The 18,062-nt window shown below is 39.6% G+C and overlaps 1 protein-coding gene across 6 annotated transcripts in view; it reads right to left on the bottom strand.

The window, feature by feature from the left end:
- The window catches only part of LOC139755911 (uncharacterized), a 72,137-nt gene extending 56,886 nt beyond the window's left edge, over nucleotides 1–15,251 (bottom strand). For 4 of the 6 annotated variants that reach the window (XM_071674653.1, XM_071674656.1, XM_071674657.1 and 1 more), the window contains exons 1-2: nucleotides 15,117–15,251; nucleotides 10,237–10,375 (exon numbers count right to left, since the gene is read on the bottom strand). In XM_071674653.1, coding sequence (XP_071530754.1) covers nucleotides 10,237–10,339 — 103 coding nt within the window. In that variant the 5' untranslated portion in view covers nucleotides 10,340–10,375; nucleotides 15,117–15,251. Of the gene's footprint in view, nucleotides 1–10,236; nucleotides 10,376–13,564; nucleotides 13,685–15,065 lie in introns of those variants that run through there. The other 2 variants (XM_071674655.1, XM_071674654.1) reach the window with 2 other exon arrangements.
- Between the last annotated feature and the right edge of the window lie 2,811 nt (nucleotides 15,252–18,062).

Below are 18,062 nucleotides of genomic sequence, written 5' to 3'. Positions count from 1 at the left end.
AAAGGATGTAAGGCATGTGCACAAGTAGGAAGAGAGGAGAGTGATTGGTTCCCAGTAAATGTCGGTTTGCAGCAGGGGTGTGTGATGTCCCCATTGTTGTTTAATTTGTTTATGGATGGGGTGGTTAGGGAGGTAAATGAATGAGTTTTGGAGAGAGGGGCGAGTATGCAGTCTGTTGTGGATGAGAGGGCCTGGAAAGTGAGTCAGTTGTTGTTCGCCGATGAAACAGCTCTGGTGGCTGCTTCATGTGACAAACTGCAGAGATTGGTGGCTGAGTTTGGAAAAGTGTGTGAAAGGAGAAAACTGAGAGTAAATGTGAATAAGAGCAAGGTTATTAGGTTCAGTAAGGCTGAGGGACAAGTAAATTGGGATGTAAGCTTAAATGGAGAAATATTGGAGGAAGGGAAGTGTTTTAGATACCTGGGAGAAGACTTACCAGCAGATGGAACCATGGAAGTGGAAGTGAGTCACAGGGTGGGGGAGGGGGCAAAGGCTCTTGGAGAGATGTAGAATGTGTGGAGGGAGAGAATGTTATCCTGAAGAGCAAAAATGGGTATGTTTGAAGGAATAGTAGTTCCAACAATGTTATATGGTTGCAAGGCATGGGCTATAGATAGGGTTGTGTGGAGGAGGGTGGATGAGCTGCAAATTAAATGTTTGAGGACAATAGGTGGTGTGAGGTGGTTTGATCGAGTAAATAATGAAAGGGTGAGAGAGATGTGTGGAAATAAAAAGAGTGTGGTTGAGAAAGCAGAAGAGGATGTCTTGAAATGGTTTGGATATATGGAAAGAATGAGTGAGGAAAGATTGACAAAGAGGATATATGTGTCAGAGGTGGAAGGAACAAGGAGAAGCGGGAGACCAAATTGGAGGAGGAAGGATGGAGTGAAAAAGATTTTGAGCGATTGGGGCCTGAGCATACAGGAGGGTGAAAGGCATGCAAGGAATACAGTGAATTGGAATGATGTGGTACACCAGGGTCATGTGCTGTCAATGGACTGAAACAGGAAATGTGAAGTGTCTGGGGTAATCCATAGAAAGGTCTGTGGGGCCTGGATGTGGATAGGGAGCTGTGGTTGCAGAGCATTACAAATGACAGTTAGAGACTGAGCATGAACAAATGTGGCCTTTTTGTCTGCTTTCCTGGCATTACCTTGCTGAAGCAGGGGGGGGGTAGCGATGCTATTTCCTGTGTGGCAGGGTAGCGACAGGAATGGATATAGGCAAGCATGAATATGTATATGTGTATATATGTCTATGTCTGTGTATATGTATGTATATGTATGGATTTGTATGTAGCATTTATGGATCTGGAGAAGGCATATGATAGAGTTGATAGAGATGCTCTGTGGAAGGTATTAAGAATATATGGTGTGGGAGGCAAGTTGTTAGAAGCAGTGAAAAGTTTTTATCGAGGATGTAAGGCATGTGTACGTGTAGGAAGAGAGGAAAGTGATTGGTTCTCAGTGAATGTAGGTTTGCGGCAGGGGTGTGTGATGTCTCCATGGTTGTTTAATTTGTTTATGGATGGGGTTGTTAGGGAGGTAAATGCAAGAGTCCTGGAAAGAGGGGCAAGTATGAAGTCTGTTGGGGATGAGAGAGCTTGGGAAGTGAGTCAGTTGTTGTTCGCTGATGATACAGCGCTGGTGGCTGATTCATGTGAGAAACTGCAGAAGCTGGTGACTGAGTTTGGTAAAGTGTGTGGAAGAAGAAAGTTAAGAGTAAATGTGAATAAGAGCAAGGTTATTAGGTACAGTAGGGGTGAGGGTCAAGTCAATTGGGAGGTGAGTTTGAATGGAGAAAAACTGGAGGAAGTGAAGTGTTTTAGATATCTGGGAGTGGATCTGTCAGCGGATGGAACCATGGAAGCGGAAGTGGATCATAGGGTGGGGGAGGGGGCGAAAATTTTGGGAGCCTTGAAAAATGTGTGGAAGTCGAGAACATTATCTCGGAAAGCAAAAATGGGTATGTTTGAAGGAATAGTGGTTCCAACAATGTTGTATGGTTGCGAGGCGTGGGCTATGGATAGAGATGTGCGCAGGAGGATGGATGTGCTGGAAATGAGATGTTTGAGGACAATGTGTGGTGTGAGGTGGTTTGATCGAGTGAGTAACGTAAGGGTAAGAGAGATGTGTGGAAATAAAAAGAGCGTGGTTGAGAGAGCAGAAGAGGGTGTTTTGAAATGGTTTGGGCACATGGAGAGAATGAGTGAGGAAAGATTGACCAAGAGGATATATGTGTCGGAGGTGGAGGGAACGAGGAGAAGAGGGAGACCAAATTGGAGGTGGAAAGATGGAGTGAAAAAGATTTTGTGTGATCGGGGCCTGAACATGCAGGAGGGTGAAAGGAGGGCAAGGAATAGAGTGAATTGGAGCGATGTGGTATACAGGGGTTGACGTGCTGTCAGTGGATTGAATCAAGGCATGTGAAGCGTCTGGGGTAAACCATGGAAAGCTGTGTAGGTATGTATATTTGCGTGTGTGGACGTATGTACATGTGTATGGGGGGGGGTTGGGCCATTTCTTTCGTCTGTTTCCTTGCGCTACCTCGCAAACGCGGGAGACAGCGACAAAGTATAAAAAAAAAAAAAAAAAAAAAAAAATGTATGTACATGTTGATATGTATATGTACGTATCTGTGCATGTATGGGCATTTATGTATATGTGTATGTGAGTGAATGAACCATTCTTCAACTGTTTCCTGGCACTATCTTGCTGATGTGGGAAACAGCGATTAAGTTTGATAAATGAATAAATATATTAAAAAAATAATTTTCACTGAGTTTTCATTTCAAACAACATCAAAATAAATTTCATATACAGAATCTATCGGTAAAAGATAGAAAAAGTGGTGAATCTTAAGAGGACGCAGCAAGTTCAGCACAACTATGCACTTCCCCTCTAACTGGAGTCTGGAGCCTGAATGAACAAAATCTGACAAATAAATATTCTGGAGAGACTCATATACATTCCCCCATACCCTTAACCAGAACTTAGCCTTGAAATTGTAGCAAGAAATTAGGTGCATACAAATACATTCTGGGCAGTTGCCTAGGCAGAAGTACTTGTATGTTCTACGCAGTTAAAAGGTTATATACTGTCTAACAAGCGTCCAAGTGATTAAGCTGGGTGTAATGGTGCAAAGTGGCCTAGACTCACCAAACTCTAACGTAGTTTACATTAAACCTTGTCAGAAGCAGAGAAAGGAAGGATTTTGAATACGTCTGGTCCCCACTTAACGTTGGGGAAGCATTCCTGGAAAAAACAACTTAGCACAATCACTGGAAAGTGAATCACAGTTTACCACAGGATTCAAATGGATTAGGAGGGTTGTATTCCTTGGGAAGATCTCCCAACCTAATTTTCACACAAAAATCTATATCAAATGTCAAGAAACATACAGCTCAGTTCATCTACATCACTGATCTCAGTGTTTAACCTCTTAACTCCTCTTAACAGATATTCATGTACAGCAAGCAACTCCCCTAGAGATAAATTTACACATTATCATTTTGTGCATCAGTTTCATGGCTGCCTGTTGAGCCTGGGTGGTTCCCAAGGTGGCAGTACATGATAATTTCTCCCATCTGTCAGTATCCTCTAGCCATGCCAATTACAGCACAGTCTTATGAGTTTTCTGGGGAGGAAATTGAGTGGATTTTAGCTACATTTAGAGAGCCAGACAGACAATCTGGAATTACTTAATGAAGATGATCTGTCTTTGGATCATGTGGAGAGTGATTTCATTGACACCAACTCCTTCAGCATTTAGATATGACCACAAGAGAAGGCATTTCTCACAAAAGTGGTGGCAATGTTGCCACTGCCTGTCTATCATTGACAAAAATATGTCTATTTGGTGCAGCTGGTAGTTTTACAAACTTTTTCACTTTTGCCTTTATAAAAATATTATTAATGAATCACATTCCTTACAACAAGATTCATCATATAAGGTAAAACATGATAATCATAATAAATTTTTCAGTCGGCAAAATCAGAGATTAAACATGCAGTGGTAATTCACTTGACACTCAAGCCTTACTCCCACACTTTTTAGCACACTGTCCTGAAACATTTACAAAACTTCTGTACATCATAAGAGAGATGGAAGTGGGCAAAATATCTTTTTGGAGATATCTTTTATTCAGATATTGAATACCTTTAAAACTGTAAGGTTCATGCATCTTTTTAAACACCCTGAATTTCTAAACTGAGATTCACAGTGTTAGAAAAGATACCTCATGAGGAGTTAGGGGTTAAAGAAAAAAAAAATGAAGTATGGAATACCTAATTTACGTGTATATAGGTTATCCAGCACCATAACATGTAAGAAAAAGGATATGTTCCAGACTCACAATCAATCCACCTTAAAACCCATTTCAATCACTAGTTCATGATATCTATACGAGACAAGTTAACAAAGTGCACTTAATTACACAAATACTGATAAATGTAAATATACAAGTGTACAGAATGAAAACAATAATAAGTATACAGTACGAAAAAAATTTTAAAAGATGACAGGAGCATTCACCAAGAGATGCAAACAGCACATATAAATTTTTGAAGTTTTGTGGTCATAAAGAGTGTTCCAAGAGATTGGGCCCTAGGAGTGCAAAACTCCTTTCCATACTGTACAAACAGGTAATTACTTGAAGGCAAAGGTGAACATTGCAATGAAAGGTGGTGGTGAAGTGGAGTGCGGTGAGGGTAACATACATATGATTCTAGATATCAACCCAAAAATTTGCAAGTGCTATTAGATTCACTAGATCTGATGACTTTTCCCCAAATTTGACATCATGTCTATTATGAACAATAATACAACAGGGTGTTATATGCAAATACTGAACATAAAATAAAAGAAGGAAACGATTTTTATAAAATAACATCTAAAGAAAGAAGCTAGCTGTGAGCATCCACAGTGGTCAAGTGAGTGAACAGGAGGGAAAGAGATAGCTAGTCCCTTTCCAACAATATCCCCTCCATATCATAACAAATATCATTTTTTTTAAGCTTATGGTAAACATCAGATAGAAAACACCTAAACACACACACACATACATAATGGAACAACGTAGTGTAATAGGGTGTGCGTACTATCAGTGGACTGAACCAGGGCATGTGGAAAGGGGCTGTATTTTTGATGCATTAGGCATAACGGCTAGAGAGCTGAGGTGAGTGAATTGAGTTTTTTCTTCTTATGTTCCTGGCACTAACTCGCTTCATAGACCAGTTCAGTCTACTGACTGTTTGTTGATCCCTGTATACCAAATTACTCTAGTTTACTCTTATCCTTTGCATGACTTTTACCATCCTGTGGGTTCAGGCCCCAAGTACTCAAAATATGTTTCACTCTATCTATCTATCTCTAATCTTGTCTCCCCTTCTCCCTGTCCCCTCCACTTTTAAAAAATACGTTTATCCTCCTTATCAACCTCTCCTCACTCATTCTCTTCACATGTCTAGACCATTTCAGCATACCCCCTTCAGCTATCTCAATCACAATCTTTATATCACCACACCTTTCTCTTACCCTTTCATTACTTTCTCAATCATTTCCAACACCTCCACCCTATTCCATACATTCTCATCTATAGTCCATGTCTCGCATCCATACTACACTGCTGGGACTACTAAACCTTCAAACATGACCATTTTCTCCCTCCCAAAAAGAAAGCTCTTTCCACACTTTCCTTTGAATGTAAACCCTTTGCCCTTTCATGCACCCTAAGACTTGCCTCCATTTCCTGAGTTCCATTAGCTGCTTTGTCAACTTCCAGGCATCTATAACACTGCACTTCCTCCATTATTTCTGCATTCAAACTTACTCCCCACCTAACCTGTCTCTATGCTAAGCTAAACTTAATAACCTTGCTTTTATTCACATCTACTCTCAACTTTCTCTTTTCACACACTCTCCTAAACTCATACATCAACTTCTGAAGCTTTTCAGTTAAATTTTCCACCTGTCCTAAGTCATCAGCAAAACAAGTGACTCATTTCCCAGGTGCCCCCCCCCCCGTCTTACCTCACACCCTAGAAACTGCATATCTGCTAAGACCCTTGCTTTTACCTCCCTCATAACCTAATTTAAAAACAAATTAAACAGCAACGGTGACAAGACACACCCTTACTGCAGACCCATCTTCCTTTTCTCTAGATCTATATGTGCCACATACAAATCCTTATAGTTTACATCAAATACAAAGTGTTCATTACATGCTTGAGATATAAGCACATTAATGCAAAGCCTTCTTAGTTGATTGAAAAGCCTTTCTTCTTAATCCACAGTGTGAGTGGCAGTACTTACATCTCGTAAGGATGTGTGAGGCCACACAAGACCCATGAATCAAAAAAAAATGGTTCGGGAGGGGATACTGTTTTATATCAATCATAGCCTGGGCATAAACCACCTAGCTACTACACACACAGACCAGGTTTCAATTCTTATGGTGTAAGAGGTAAAAGTTTACATCATGTATCATGTGTAGATTGCATGTTTGAGATATATGCACATTACCAGTCTTGTGAGTAAATCAAAAAGTCTTTCTTCCTATTCCAAAATGTGGGTGGCAGTAATTCTATCTCATAAGGATATATGAGGCATTGTGAGATCCATGAATACGAAAATGTTTACATAAGGTACACTGTTTGAGCTCACTGTGGGGTGGTGGGTTGGCTACCTGGCTGCCATACAGATGGACTGGGCAACTACTTGACATGCTGGCATACCACATAAGCCCACCTTAGTGGCAGTTTAGCTACTGTAGGAGGCTGGAGTGCTTTGTGTGCTCCCTCCTTATGCCCTCTACAAGGGAACTACATCACTTCAAGAAATTTTTCATATTACCAGTGTAAGCTTGAGATCTGTACAATGAAAGGTGAAGAAATTTAACGACAAGTATTACCACTACATCGACCCATGTGAATTGTCCTTGGAAGGCCAGGAAAACCTCTCCACATGCTCTGAATGTTTTTAAATGGCAAGCAGATGCAGATCCATGCTTGAGTGCAAAGGGATTAAAAGAAAAACCTTAGACTGTTCAGTGATGGGTCACTAAGGACAGCACAGCACTGCTTACATAAGAACCATATGCACCAGAGCTCCAGGTATTGTCCTAAACCACTTGTAGCCCTAAGGTACCAGAAGAGTCAATTTTTGCAAAACATATATAGAAGGATACAGCTAAATTCAGAAATGTCTTGTGGAGTGATGAGTCTACCTCTTCTGTAACAGGTGGCCATGGGATGTGTGTGTAGGTACATTGCAAGCACTGTAAATTTCCTTGCTTCAATCATGGTATGGGGTTGTTTCAGTTATTATGGCACTGGGGCCTTATAGTGTTGCCCAAGAATGAAACAATGGACAGACATAATTACATTGAGTTACTGTGTGACCATCTTCCAGATTCATTCAAAAAGTGAAAGACCAAAGCGTTCATCCTAACTAACCAATCAACAACACAGTCACCCTCTTTCTAAAGAAATTCAGCTGCAATACCATACACTCCAACGGCCTCATCACATTTCATCTTACACGAGGCTTTCACCACCTCTTCTCTCTTCACCAAACCACTCTCCATGACTCTATCACTTTGCATACCACCTTGACCCAAACATCCCACATCTACCACCCTATCATCAAATACATTCAACAGTCCTTCAAAATACTCACTCCATCATCTTATTATTTCATCACTACCTATTCCTTCATCCTTTCACCAATGCTTCCATTTGTCCTCTTGTTTTTGAAAATTACCAAATTCCTTCTAAAACATCTTATTCTACCTAAAGTGTACTGATACTTGCTTACCTCAACACACCTTTGTCCTCTTTCTCAAACCAAGCACCATCCTCTAGACCTCTTGCCACTTTCTCTAATACATATCCCAATCATTTGCACTCCTCCCCTATAAGTATTGCCTAAACACCTTTTTTTTTTCTCATTCACTAGCAACTTCTTCATCCCACCACTCTCTACCCTTTCTAATCTGCCCAGCTCCCATGTTTTGCATGCCACATGCATCTTTTGCATATGCCAGTACTGCTTCCCTAAATACCTCCCATTCATCACCCACTCCCCTTGCTTCATTTACTCTCACTCTTTGTCATTATACACTTGAGCTCTTCACGTAAGTCTCTTTCCCAAATATTTGTTCTCATCGATAATACTTCCTCTTTTCCAAAAACTTCTACAAATCTTCACAACCATTTCTACAAGATAGTGATCTACAAATCTTCATCCTCGCCTCCACAAGATAGAGATCAGACATCCCACCAGCTGCCCATCTCAACACATTGACATTCAAAAGTCTCTCTTTTACATGCCTAAGTAATGAAATAATACCTACAGACCATCTCTCCTACTTTCATTTATATACTTATGTATTTCCCTCTTTGTTTTAAACCAGGTATTTCCAGTCACTAGTCCTTTTTCAGCAGAAGGATTGTAATGTGCAAAAAAAAAAAAAAAAAAAAAAAAATAGAAATATCAATGAAAGGGGGGGAAAGGGGAAGTGGCAACAGTTAGTGATGAAAAGAGGAGATGGAGTGAGTATTCTGAAGGACTGTAGAATGAGTTTGATGACAGGGAGGCAGATGTAGGGTGTTTGGGTTGGGGTGTTATACAAAGTGAGAGAGGCACAGAAAATGGTTTGTGAAAAGAGGTAATGAAAGCCTTATGTAAGATGAAATGTGGCAAGGCAGCTGGAGTGGATGGCATTGCAGTTAAATCTATTAAGATAGGGGGTAGCTGTGTTGCTGACTGGTTTTGCTAGTGAAATATATGTATATTGCCACTGTTTAAAGAAGGAAATAAAGGTGCTTATTCAAACTACAGAGGTATAAGTGTGTTGCGTGTACCTGGCAAGCTGCATGGGAGGGTACTGATTGACAAGATGCTATATACACAGTATCAGATTGGAGAGAAGCAGCATAGTTTCAAAAGTGGTAGAGGACATGTGGATCACGTGTTTGCTTTAAAGAACATGTGAGGGATATACTAAGAGATTCAGATGGATTTGTATGAGGCATTTATAGATCTGGAGAAACCATACGATAAGAGTTGATAGAGATGCTTTGTTGAAGGTCTTCAGAATATACAGTATGGTAGGAAAGCTGCTAGAAGCACTGAGAAGTTTTTATCAAGGATGTAAGGCATGTACATGAGTAGGAAGAGAGAAGAGTGAATGGTTCTATGCGAAGGATAGTCTGCTGCAAGAGTGTGCGATGTCACCAAGGTTGCTCAAATCGATGGAGGTAACTGCAAGAGTCTTGGAGAGAGGGGTTAGTACACAGTCGGGGGAGACTTTGCTTGCTGATAATACAGCACTGACGGCAGATTCGAATGAGGAAATGAAGTTGGTGACTGAGTTTGGGAGAGTGTGTGAAAGGAGGAAGTTGAGAGTAAATGTGAATAAAAGTAAGGTTCTCAGGTTTAGTTGAGTTGAGGGACAGGTTGGTTGGGGTGTGAGTTTCAGAGAGAAAACTTGAGGCAGTGAAGAGTATTAGATACCTGGGAGTGGACATGGCAGCGAATGGAAACATGGAACCTGAAGTGAGTCATAGGGTGGGTGAGGGGAGACATTCACTCTTACCTGTATGTGGAATCGATGTAAGCCACTTCACCAATATGTGCTTGGGATCAAACCCAGTATCTAAGACCGGTAACTCCACAATTAGCTTAAAAGTTACCCCATCTCTGACCACATTCTCTGTATACTTGAGATGTCTTGTTAAATGTCTGACAACCTGAGACCTAAAAAGTAACCCACCAGCACACTGGGAAGGTTTTACTCTAAAGAGAAACAAGGCACTCCAGTGACAAGAAAATATTTTCATAATATCCAAATTGGATATCTACATTGCTTGAAGAAACTCTAATAATTCTAAGCGTTCACTCTTAAAAGAGTTTATCACTAATTAATAATTCTTTCAGAATTTTAGTTTTACATGTTAAAATAAGTAAAATAAGAAAATACTGAAAAAGATTTAGTTGACAGTACAGTAATTCAAAATACCTTCTATCAACTATTTTGCATTCAAAATTCAAAAAAATTAGTCTGATTATATCATTTTTACTGAAAATTTCCATCTCAATATTATGTAAAAATTTCTTTCCATAACATAAGCACAGATAGACTCTAGAACTGAAAGGAGCATTTTTATATGCATTTGACAAAAGCACAAACACCTTAGAAGAAAAATTATGCATGAAAAAATAAATAAAACTAACCCTGGGTCTGTGCAAAGGTGATGTGATGAGAGTCACTAAATGTGTTCTCATTGGTGGTGGAGCGCTGCTTGGAGAACTTGGAATCGTGCTGCTGCGAGGTCATGGCTAAGTCATGGCACACAATGCTCTCTTTGTTGACCTGTAGCAGTCAAAAGCCCTTTCTGAGTAATGAAACATCTAAAAGAATATAAAATGTTGCTCCAAAAAGCATAATCAACTAAAGAAGCTTTTAACTTAAGAATATTCTAGTACATCTGTATCTATAATAATAACTGAAAGTGTCATCATATCACCCCAGGAATCATTTCTCAAAGGGTCATGGAATCCTACATCTCCTAAGGTGTAACATCAACATAATAAAACCCAAGACCAAATTTTATGAGAGAGTCCTGGTGTTACCCAGGATCTTTCAAAAGGCTCCAGCAGCCCAAAGCTGCTCTTCTACCAGTCACAGGGGATAGGGGAGAAAGAATACTTCCCACATATTCCAAGCGTGTCGTAGAAGGCGACTAAAAGGGGAGGGAGCGGGGGGCTGGAAATCCTCCCCTCTCGTTTTTTTTTAATTTTCCAAAAGAAGGAACAGAGAATTGGGCCAGGTGAGGGTATTCCCTCAAAGGCCCAGTCCTCTGTTCTTAACGCTACCTCGCTAATGCGGGAAATGGCAGATAGTTTGAAAGAAAAGAAAGAAATATTTCTTTATTTATTTATTTTACATTTTTTATACTTAATTGCCGTCTCCCACGTCAGCGAGGTATGGCAAGGAAAGATACAAGGAATGGCCCAACCCACCCACATACACATGTATATACATAAATGCCCACACACGCACATATACATACATATACATTTCAATGCATACATACAGATACATACACAGACATATACATACATAAACATGTACATATTCATACTTGCTGCTTTCATCCATTCCCGTCGCCACTCCGTCACACACGAAATAGCATCCTCCATCCCACAGGGAGGTAGTGCCAGGAAAAGACAAAAAGGTCACATTCATTCACACCATGTCTAGGTGTCATGGCTGTCATGTGTAATGCACTGAAACCACAGTCCCCTTTCCACATCCAAGCCCCACAGACCTTTCCATGGTTTACCCCAGATGCTTCACATGCCCTGATTCAATCCACTGACAGCACATCGACCCTGGTATACCACATCGTTCCAATGCACTGTATTCCTTGCACGCCTTTCACAATCCTGTATGTTCAGGTCCCAATCGCTCAAAATCTTTTTCACTCCATCCTTCCACCTCCAATTTGGCCTTCCGCTTCTCCTTGATCCCTCCATCTCTGACACATATATCCTCTTTTTCAATTTTTCCTCACTCATTCTCTCCATGTCTAAACCATTTTAACACACCCTCCTCTGCTCCCTCAGTCACACTCTTTTAAGTACTACAAATCTCTCTTACCCGTTCATTACTTACTTGATCAAACCACCTCACACCACATATTGTCCTCGAACATTTTGTTTCTAACGCATCCACCCTCCTCTGCACAACCCTATCTACAGCCCATGCCTCACAACCATATAACATTGCTGGAACCACCATTCCTTCAAACATACCCATTTTTGCTCTCTGAGATAATGTTCTCTCCTTCCACACATTCTTCATTGCTCCCAGAACCTTCACCCCCTCCCCCACCCTGTGATTCACACCCACTTCCATGGTTCCATTCACTGCTAAGTCCACTCCCTCCCAAGTATGAGACCAACAAATGATAATACAGTAAGTTTTAGAATAAAGTAACAAATTTCATAGTATTATTACTTATTTTGGGGGATAAAACAATTCTTAGCATTACTAAGTATAAAATTCTTTTTTGTGAAACTTTGTATAAAAACAAGGAAATTTAAATAAATCAGCATATATATATATATATATATATATATATATATTTTTTTTTTTTTTTTTTTTTCATGCTATTCGCCATTTCCCGCATTAGCGAGGTAGCGTTAAGAACAGAGGACTGGGCCTTTGAAGGAATAACCTCACCTGGCCCCCTTCTCTGTTCCTTCTTTTGGAAAATTAAAAAAAAATGAGAGGGGAGGATTTCCAGCCCCCCGCTCCCTTCCCTTTTAGTCGCCTTCTACAACACGCAGGGAATACGTGGGAAGTATTCTTTCTCCCCTATCCCAGGGATATATATATATATATATGTATACGCACATATACATATATATATATATTATATAAAAGAAAACAATAGACATTAAAGGAAAACAACAGATATCTGAGAAACAACAATTGAAGAATATTGTAGATATATGGTTGTGTGACATGCCAGTGAATGGGTTGCAACAGATATGTGATAGCGAATGCCATATTGATTAGATAAATGCTTATTTCATATTTCTTCATGCATGAAATGAACATAAATTTGGGCTTATTCAACACTATATATATATATATATATATATATATATATATATATATATATATATATATATATATAAAATCAGTAAGTTCAGCAAAAACCAATGCTTGGGACTAACACATCTCATGGCCCATATACATAATGAAAGTATGTGGCCTTAAAATATCTTTATTATATGTGTTAAAAGACTTTTTGGATGGTGGTTATAACTTCATGTCAATGGCCTTAATGTAACTTGCAGCTGACAGGACTAAAAGCCAAATAACCAAACAACCTAAAATGAAGTATGTATAAAGCATAGATATGTTTCAATATTTTCTCTCACTTCATAATCCCAAGGGCCCCTTCTCCAGGTATTCCTGCAGTTTCAAGGGTGCACTACAATCAGAATCCTTCGTACAGGGAACAGGGAAAAGATGGAATCCTCTTGAGTGTGAAGTTCTTTGATGAAATTGTACTCTGATGATATAACTTTGCCAAAAGCAAATTTTTCATAAGCAGCATAACCACTAGCAGGAAGAATCCAGTTACACCTTCACATATGTATATATAGATATATACCAATTTGAAATCATGCCTATAAAAAGCAATCATCATACACTGGCTGCCTGTCTACCTTATCATGGTCCATTCAAAACCTTATCACACCAAACCAGAGGAAGTTAACCTCCTTTTTTCAGTTCTTCTTCATCATACTTATAGATAACATATATTCATTCTCCAAAAATACGTATACATTCCCCTAAATTTATATTTCCTACACAGGAGAGAGTCCTTCAAGATCATGTGAACCCCTTATGGGTAAAAGGAAATAAAAAAAAAAATTAAGCCAAAACTACTTGCCAATTTGGCTGCAGTTCAATCTTTAGTATCCATTAGTTCCTCTTAATAACAGCTACCAGAATTTACATACGAACTATAGAAGAACTTACCTACTGATCTCACTGCTGGTTCAAGTCCTGCCCACATTTAATCAAGGAGATGCACCTCCTGCTCACTTGATAAATAAGCACCAACTCCAAAGCAACTACGATACAAGAAATGAAGCAGTCAATTATGCCTCTCACATTACTCCACTATATATCTCTGACCACAAAACTGACAAACTTTAACCCTGACAGTCCAATGCCAAACAAATATGGTGAGGCAACTTTGTTAAGTGGAAAAAAAAAAAGTAGAGAAACATTTCAATACCCAATTTCTAAATCAAAGTGATGTATCTCATACAGTAACGTTAAAACTTAAGAAAAATTTTGTCTACCAGAGGAAGTTTCTGTTCATTCATCTGTGCTTTTTTTTTTGCTAGAATTTACCTGATTCTAAAAGCCCTCTCCACTATTGGTTATCATCATATAATCATTTTCAAATCACTTTAACTGGTGTGTGGGGTCCACTGATATGCATTGATCACTTCTTATCAATCACTTCTGTTGAGCACTACAACCACAGTAATTTCTTTGGAGGGGTTCTTTTCTTCACCCATTATCATCAGCTCAAGCACTTACAAAAAATACAGTGTGCATATGAACGTAAAGACATACCAGTACGTGAAAATAATGGTACAAACTGAGAAAGACTCTGTCTATTGAGTAACAAATAATTCTGTTTCACACAAAAAGTAGTTCCAGAACTTCTCAACTTCCACATCACTAAGCAGAAAATATGAGTTCCATAAAATCTTACTTAGGCCCAGAACTGTGGCTGTATAACTAATACGTTTTTTTTTTTCCAGTAATTAATGTTAAATCATAAAAAGTATCTTTTTTCAAAGTAAAGCAACCTTATTCTAAATATATATGTAGTTGTTGATGAATGTTCTACTTCCAAGTAACCAAGCCGTGACACAACACCAATCTTCCTGTGATACTAGTATGAAAAGGACTTATCTATCAATGCATCTATCACAACTGCATTCCCAGTTTCCAAGGGATGTATTTGGTACCGTACAAGGAGCCACTTCCTCAAAGTGTTAAACTAATCAAAACTACGTCTCCAAATCTCTCAAGCCACAATTCACAGCACCTAATCTTAATTCGAGGAAGGTATATATATATATATATATATATATATATATATATATATATATATATATATATATATATATATGCAACTGGCGAACTCCTACCACACTCCACAGATGGAACGACTAAAGCAACTCCTGATGGGATCTTGAGATATTTGCGTGAAGTCTGTCAGTACAACCCAGACCAATGACCAAACTAAAGTATACAGGTTCTTCAGACCGTGATAACTGAATGACAGGGCAACCACAAAGTTCACACGAGCAGGAGATGCTTAAAATTCCGGAGATGACAATGATCGAGTTTACTACGGAAGTTTCAGTTTACCTTTATATTTCCCCCACAGGAGCCTTTATTACCTCCCCTATGGCAACACCCGGACCAATCACACTGGCCATACACTCCCACGTACCTCCCATGCTGAGACCAGACCCCTCGGAGGCGATATAGTCCCTTAACTAACCTTAGGGGAAACCTGGAGAAAACACAAACATCCCTGCCCTCAACCTCTTGCAAGAACTGGTGTTATTTCCGCGAGGGAACAAAATGGCATCGTGGAGGAGCGCATCAGCGGGAGGCGAGCACGCTCTGATCCCGCTCACGCCGACCCTCTCTCTCCCCTACCCTACCCACCGTCTATGCCACCCCCAACACTGATCACAGGCCAGGATCTGTATAATAACAACACCCCCCCAACAGATCCCCTCTAATGACCATGGGTGATTCATGCCGACATATAACATCTTCATCTATTTCCTCTGTGTTAAGTTACTCTCTCACTTGATGAATGTGCGACAGCCTCATCCCCCTCTCCCAAGGTCCTTAAGGCTTTGCCCACCTCATCCAGCTAGCAATGGTCTCACAAGGATATATATATACACTCACTACTCTCTACAAAAGCTACCAGTAAAAAATACCGAGATTAGCACCTTTTAAGAGCATTCTCTTTGTTTAAACACTTTCGCTGAAGACTGTCATATCCCTCTTCTGAGGTTCCTCTACAGAGCCTGAACCAGCTAACACAAGTTTCTCCTGGTTATACCATCTGCTTTCAGAAACAACCTTTGGCGGAAATACCTGCATTACACCATTTCATATCTTCCTGTATACTATCTTATTACTCTCACTGAAGACACTCTGATCCCTCTCCTAGAGTCCTGACTCACCCCTTATACCAATCAACCCCAATCATGGCAGGATATGCCAGATAGAACCCTCAGTGAATTTGCCTGATTGACACCTTTTTTATATCACGATTCCTAATTACCCTCACATGACGCAGACCACAAGAATAGTCCGTTCTTTCCTGAGTTGTACTAATTCAACAACTTTACCACGCCCTTAGTCACAGCGGGATATACGCACTAATCACAATTGAGAACTAGTAAGGAATTTGCCTGCATGACAAATTGTTTTCACTTGAACCTGGAGATTAATCTGTAGTGTGGGTGTCCGCTCTTTAATCAAGTAGTGATGAACAAGTTTCTTTTTATGTCGCAGACTCCGGCCACATTGCCCAGGTCCGCTTCGAGATCAGGCTTTAAATGAAATATGAAAATAAGGGCTACATAAAGAGAGAAAAAGAAAGTAGAGATAGAGGACACCTCTTATAATACAGTAATGGGTATTCCATGCATCTCTTATTCTTTACGCGATGAATAACAACTGCATCAGTTCACAAGTACGTCAACTTCATCAGAATTTGTGGTTACTACTGAAGAGTTACAGGCTATATTATTGCATGGAAACGCCTCCTTTGCAGGTATGCCTTATGTATTATCATACGCTTTTTTTAGTTTATTTGTTACTGATGACTTACGCTGAAGGAATGAAAGGCCTGAATTAAAGATATATGAGAAGTAGCAAGGAAAATTTGGATGCCTGTTCACAGGACTGTTAGAGATATAGCATCAAATTTTCAAAATAGTGAAAGCAAAATAGTAGATAAACCTCCTCACCCTAACACTGGTTCTCTTTCTTGCACTGAACATATCTGCTCTCTTGATTGGAACCTGTGCATCATCTCGAAATAGGCTGAAGCAGTATCGTGGTTAAGCTCTACAGGGATAAAACGCAATTTCTACCTATATCTCTTCTATACGCCACTCGTTCTCTTGTTTAATTACAAAAGATAATATAACGCTGCAGTAACAAAAACAGGGGTAAAGCAATATCCTTCACTCTGTCCGAGAAAATCCACATAATCAGTACAACAAAACCTGATTTCCAAAAGCTGGGTGTGCTGTAAACACATTGAAATATTGTGAACAGCTGTTTCATATTTACAGAGATTTCATTCACTGCTCGAATGCCTCGTCCACCAATGTATTGACCAGTGGAATCAAAATACTTCCGTGGCGTTCTGCCCCCTTTCTCCTCGGCTTATAAAGTATTACTTCGGCCACTGCTCTCGTAATATGTCTGCGCGTCAACCACCAAAATTAGGACCAGTGGACCACGTATGGATGCTGCTTCCCAAGGTTTCTGTGTGGAGACAAACCACACGAGGAATAACCGTTACGATCCTTCTTTCCTCGGACAGCTATGTCAAATTATCTTCCTCGTTTAATCTTTCCCACTTACCGTAACCTTTCTGCCAAACAGAGTAAGGTCTATAGACAAATGAGTGACTTTGTTTAATGTTCATCACCATATTTCCTTTCCAGCTTCAACAGAAACTTATTCGTTCATTCAAATACTAAATGCATTACACTTCTTTATGCACGTGGATCCAACTGTAATTAACTATATAAACTACTGACAAGCACAAACATATACGTCACACAAAGGTATGATAGAAATTGAGAGGTGTGGCTGGCAATCACCAGACCGGCGGCAGAGATTTAAGAATCGCGCTTAAAAGTTGTATAAAGTCTAACCATTTTATTACCCAGAAAGTAACACGAGGTTCCTTGTCACTCGGGTCTGAAAAAGAACGCAAATAAAATTACTTTTAAAATAAGAGACACTATACACTCCTTAAAACATACATAGACTTTAATTAGTTAATGAAACTTACGATACGGGAAATGTAGAAAATGAATAACAATAAGTAGTCCAAGACTGGACACTCGTTTGATAAGCAATGCCTATTTTTTTCTTATTCCAAGACAAAAAAGCTATTGCAAAAGTGTTTTCTACAGCATATCGATCTACAAAATGGCTGCTCGTTCTGTCAGAACTTTGATTACATTCTTTTATGCGTTTTTACGGGTCAACCACTGGCCTCTAAATCAATCACTATCTAAAAAGTGTACAATTCTTCCACAAAGTACAACATTGCTGTGTCTACTCTAGTACAGATCAAGTGACAAAAAAAAAAAGTAGGTTTTAGGTCGGCATATCTACGACTAAACTATTCTGAGAAAGTAGCATGGTACAGCTAATTACTGGCGTGTCTGATGCTCTA

The sequence above is a fragment of the Panulirus ornatus genome, chromosome 20, assembly GCF_036320965.1.
Source record: "Panulirus ornatus isolate Po-2019 chromosome 20, ASM3632096v1, whole genome shotgun sequence".
Lineage (NCBI taxonomy): Eukaryota > Metazoa > Arthropoda > Malacostraca > Decapoda > Palinuridae > Panulirus > Panulirus ornatus.
Note: the sequence above shows the minus strand (reverse complement) of the source record. Positions and strands in the feature narration are given on the sequence as shown.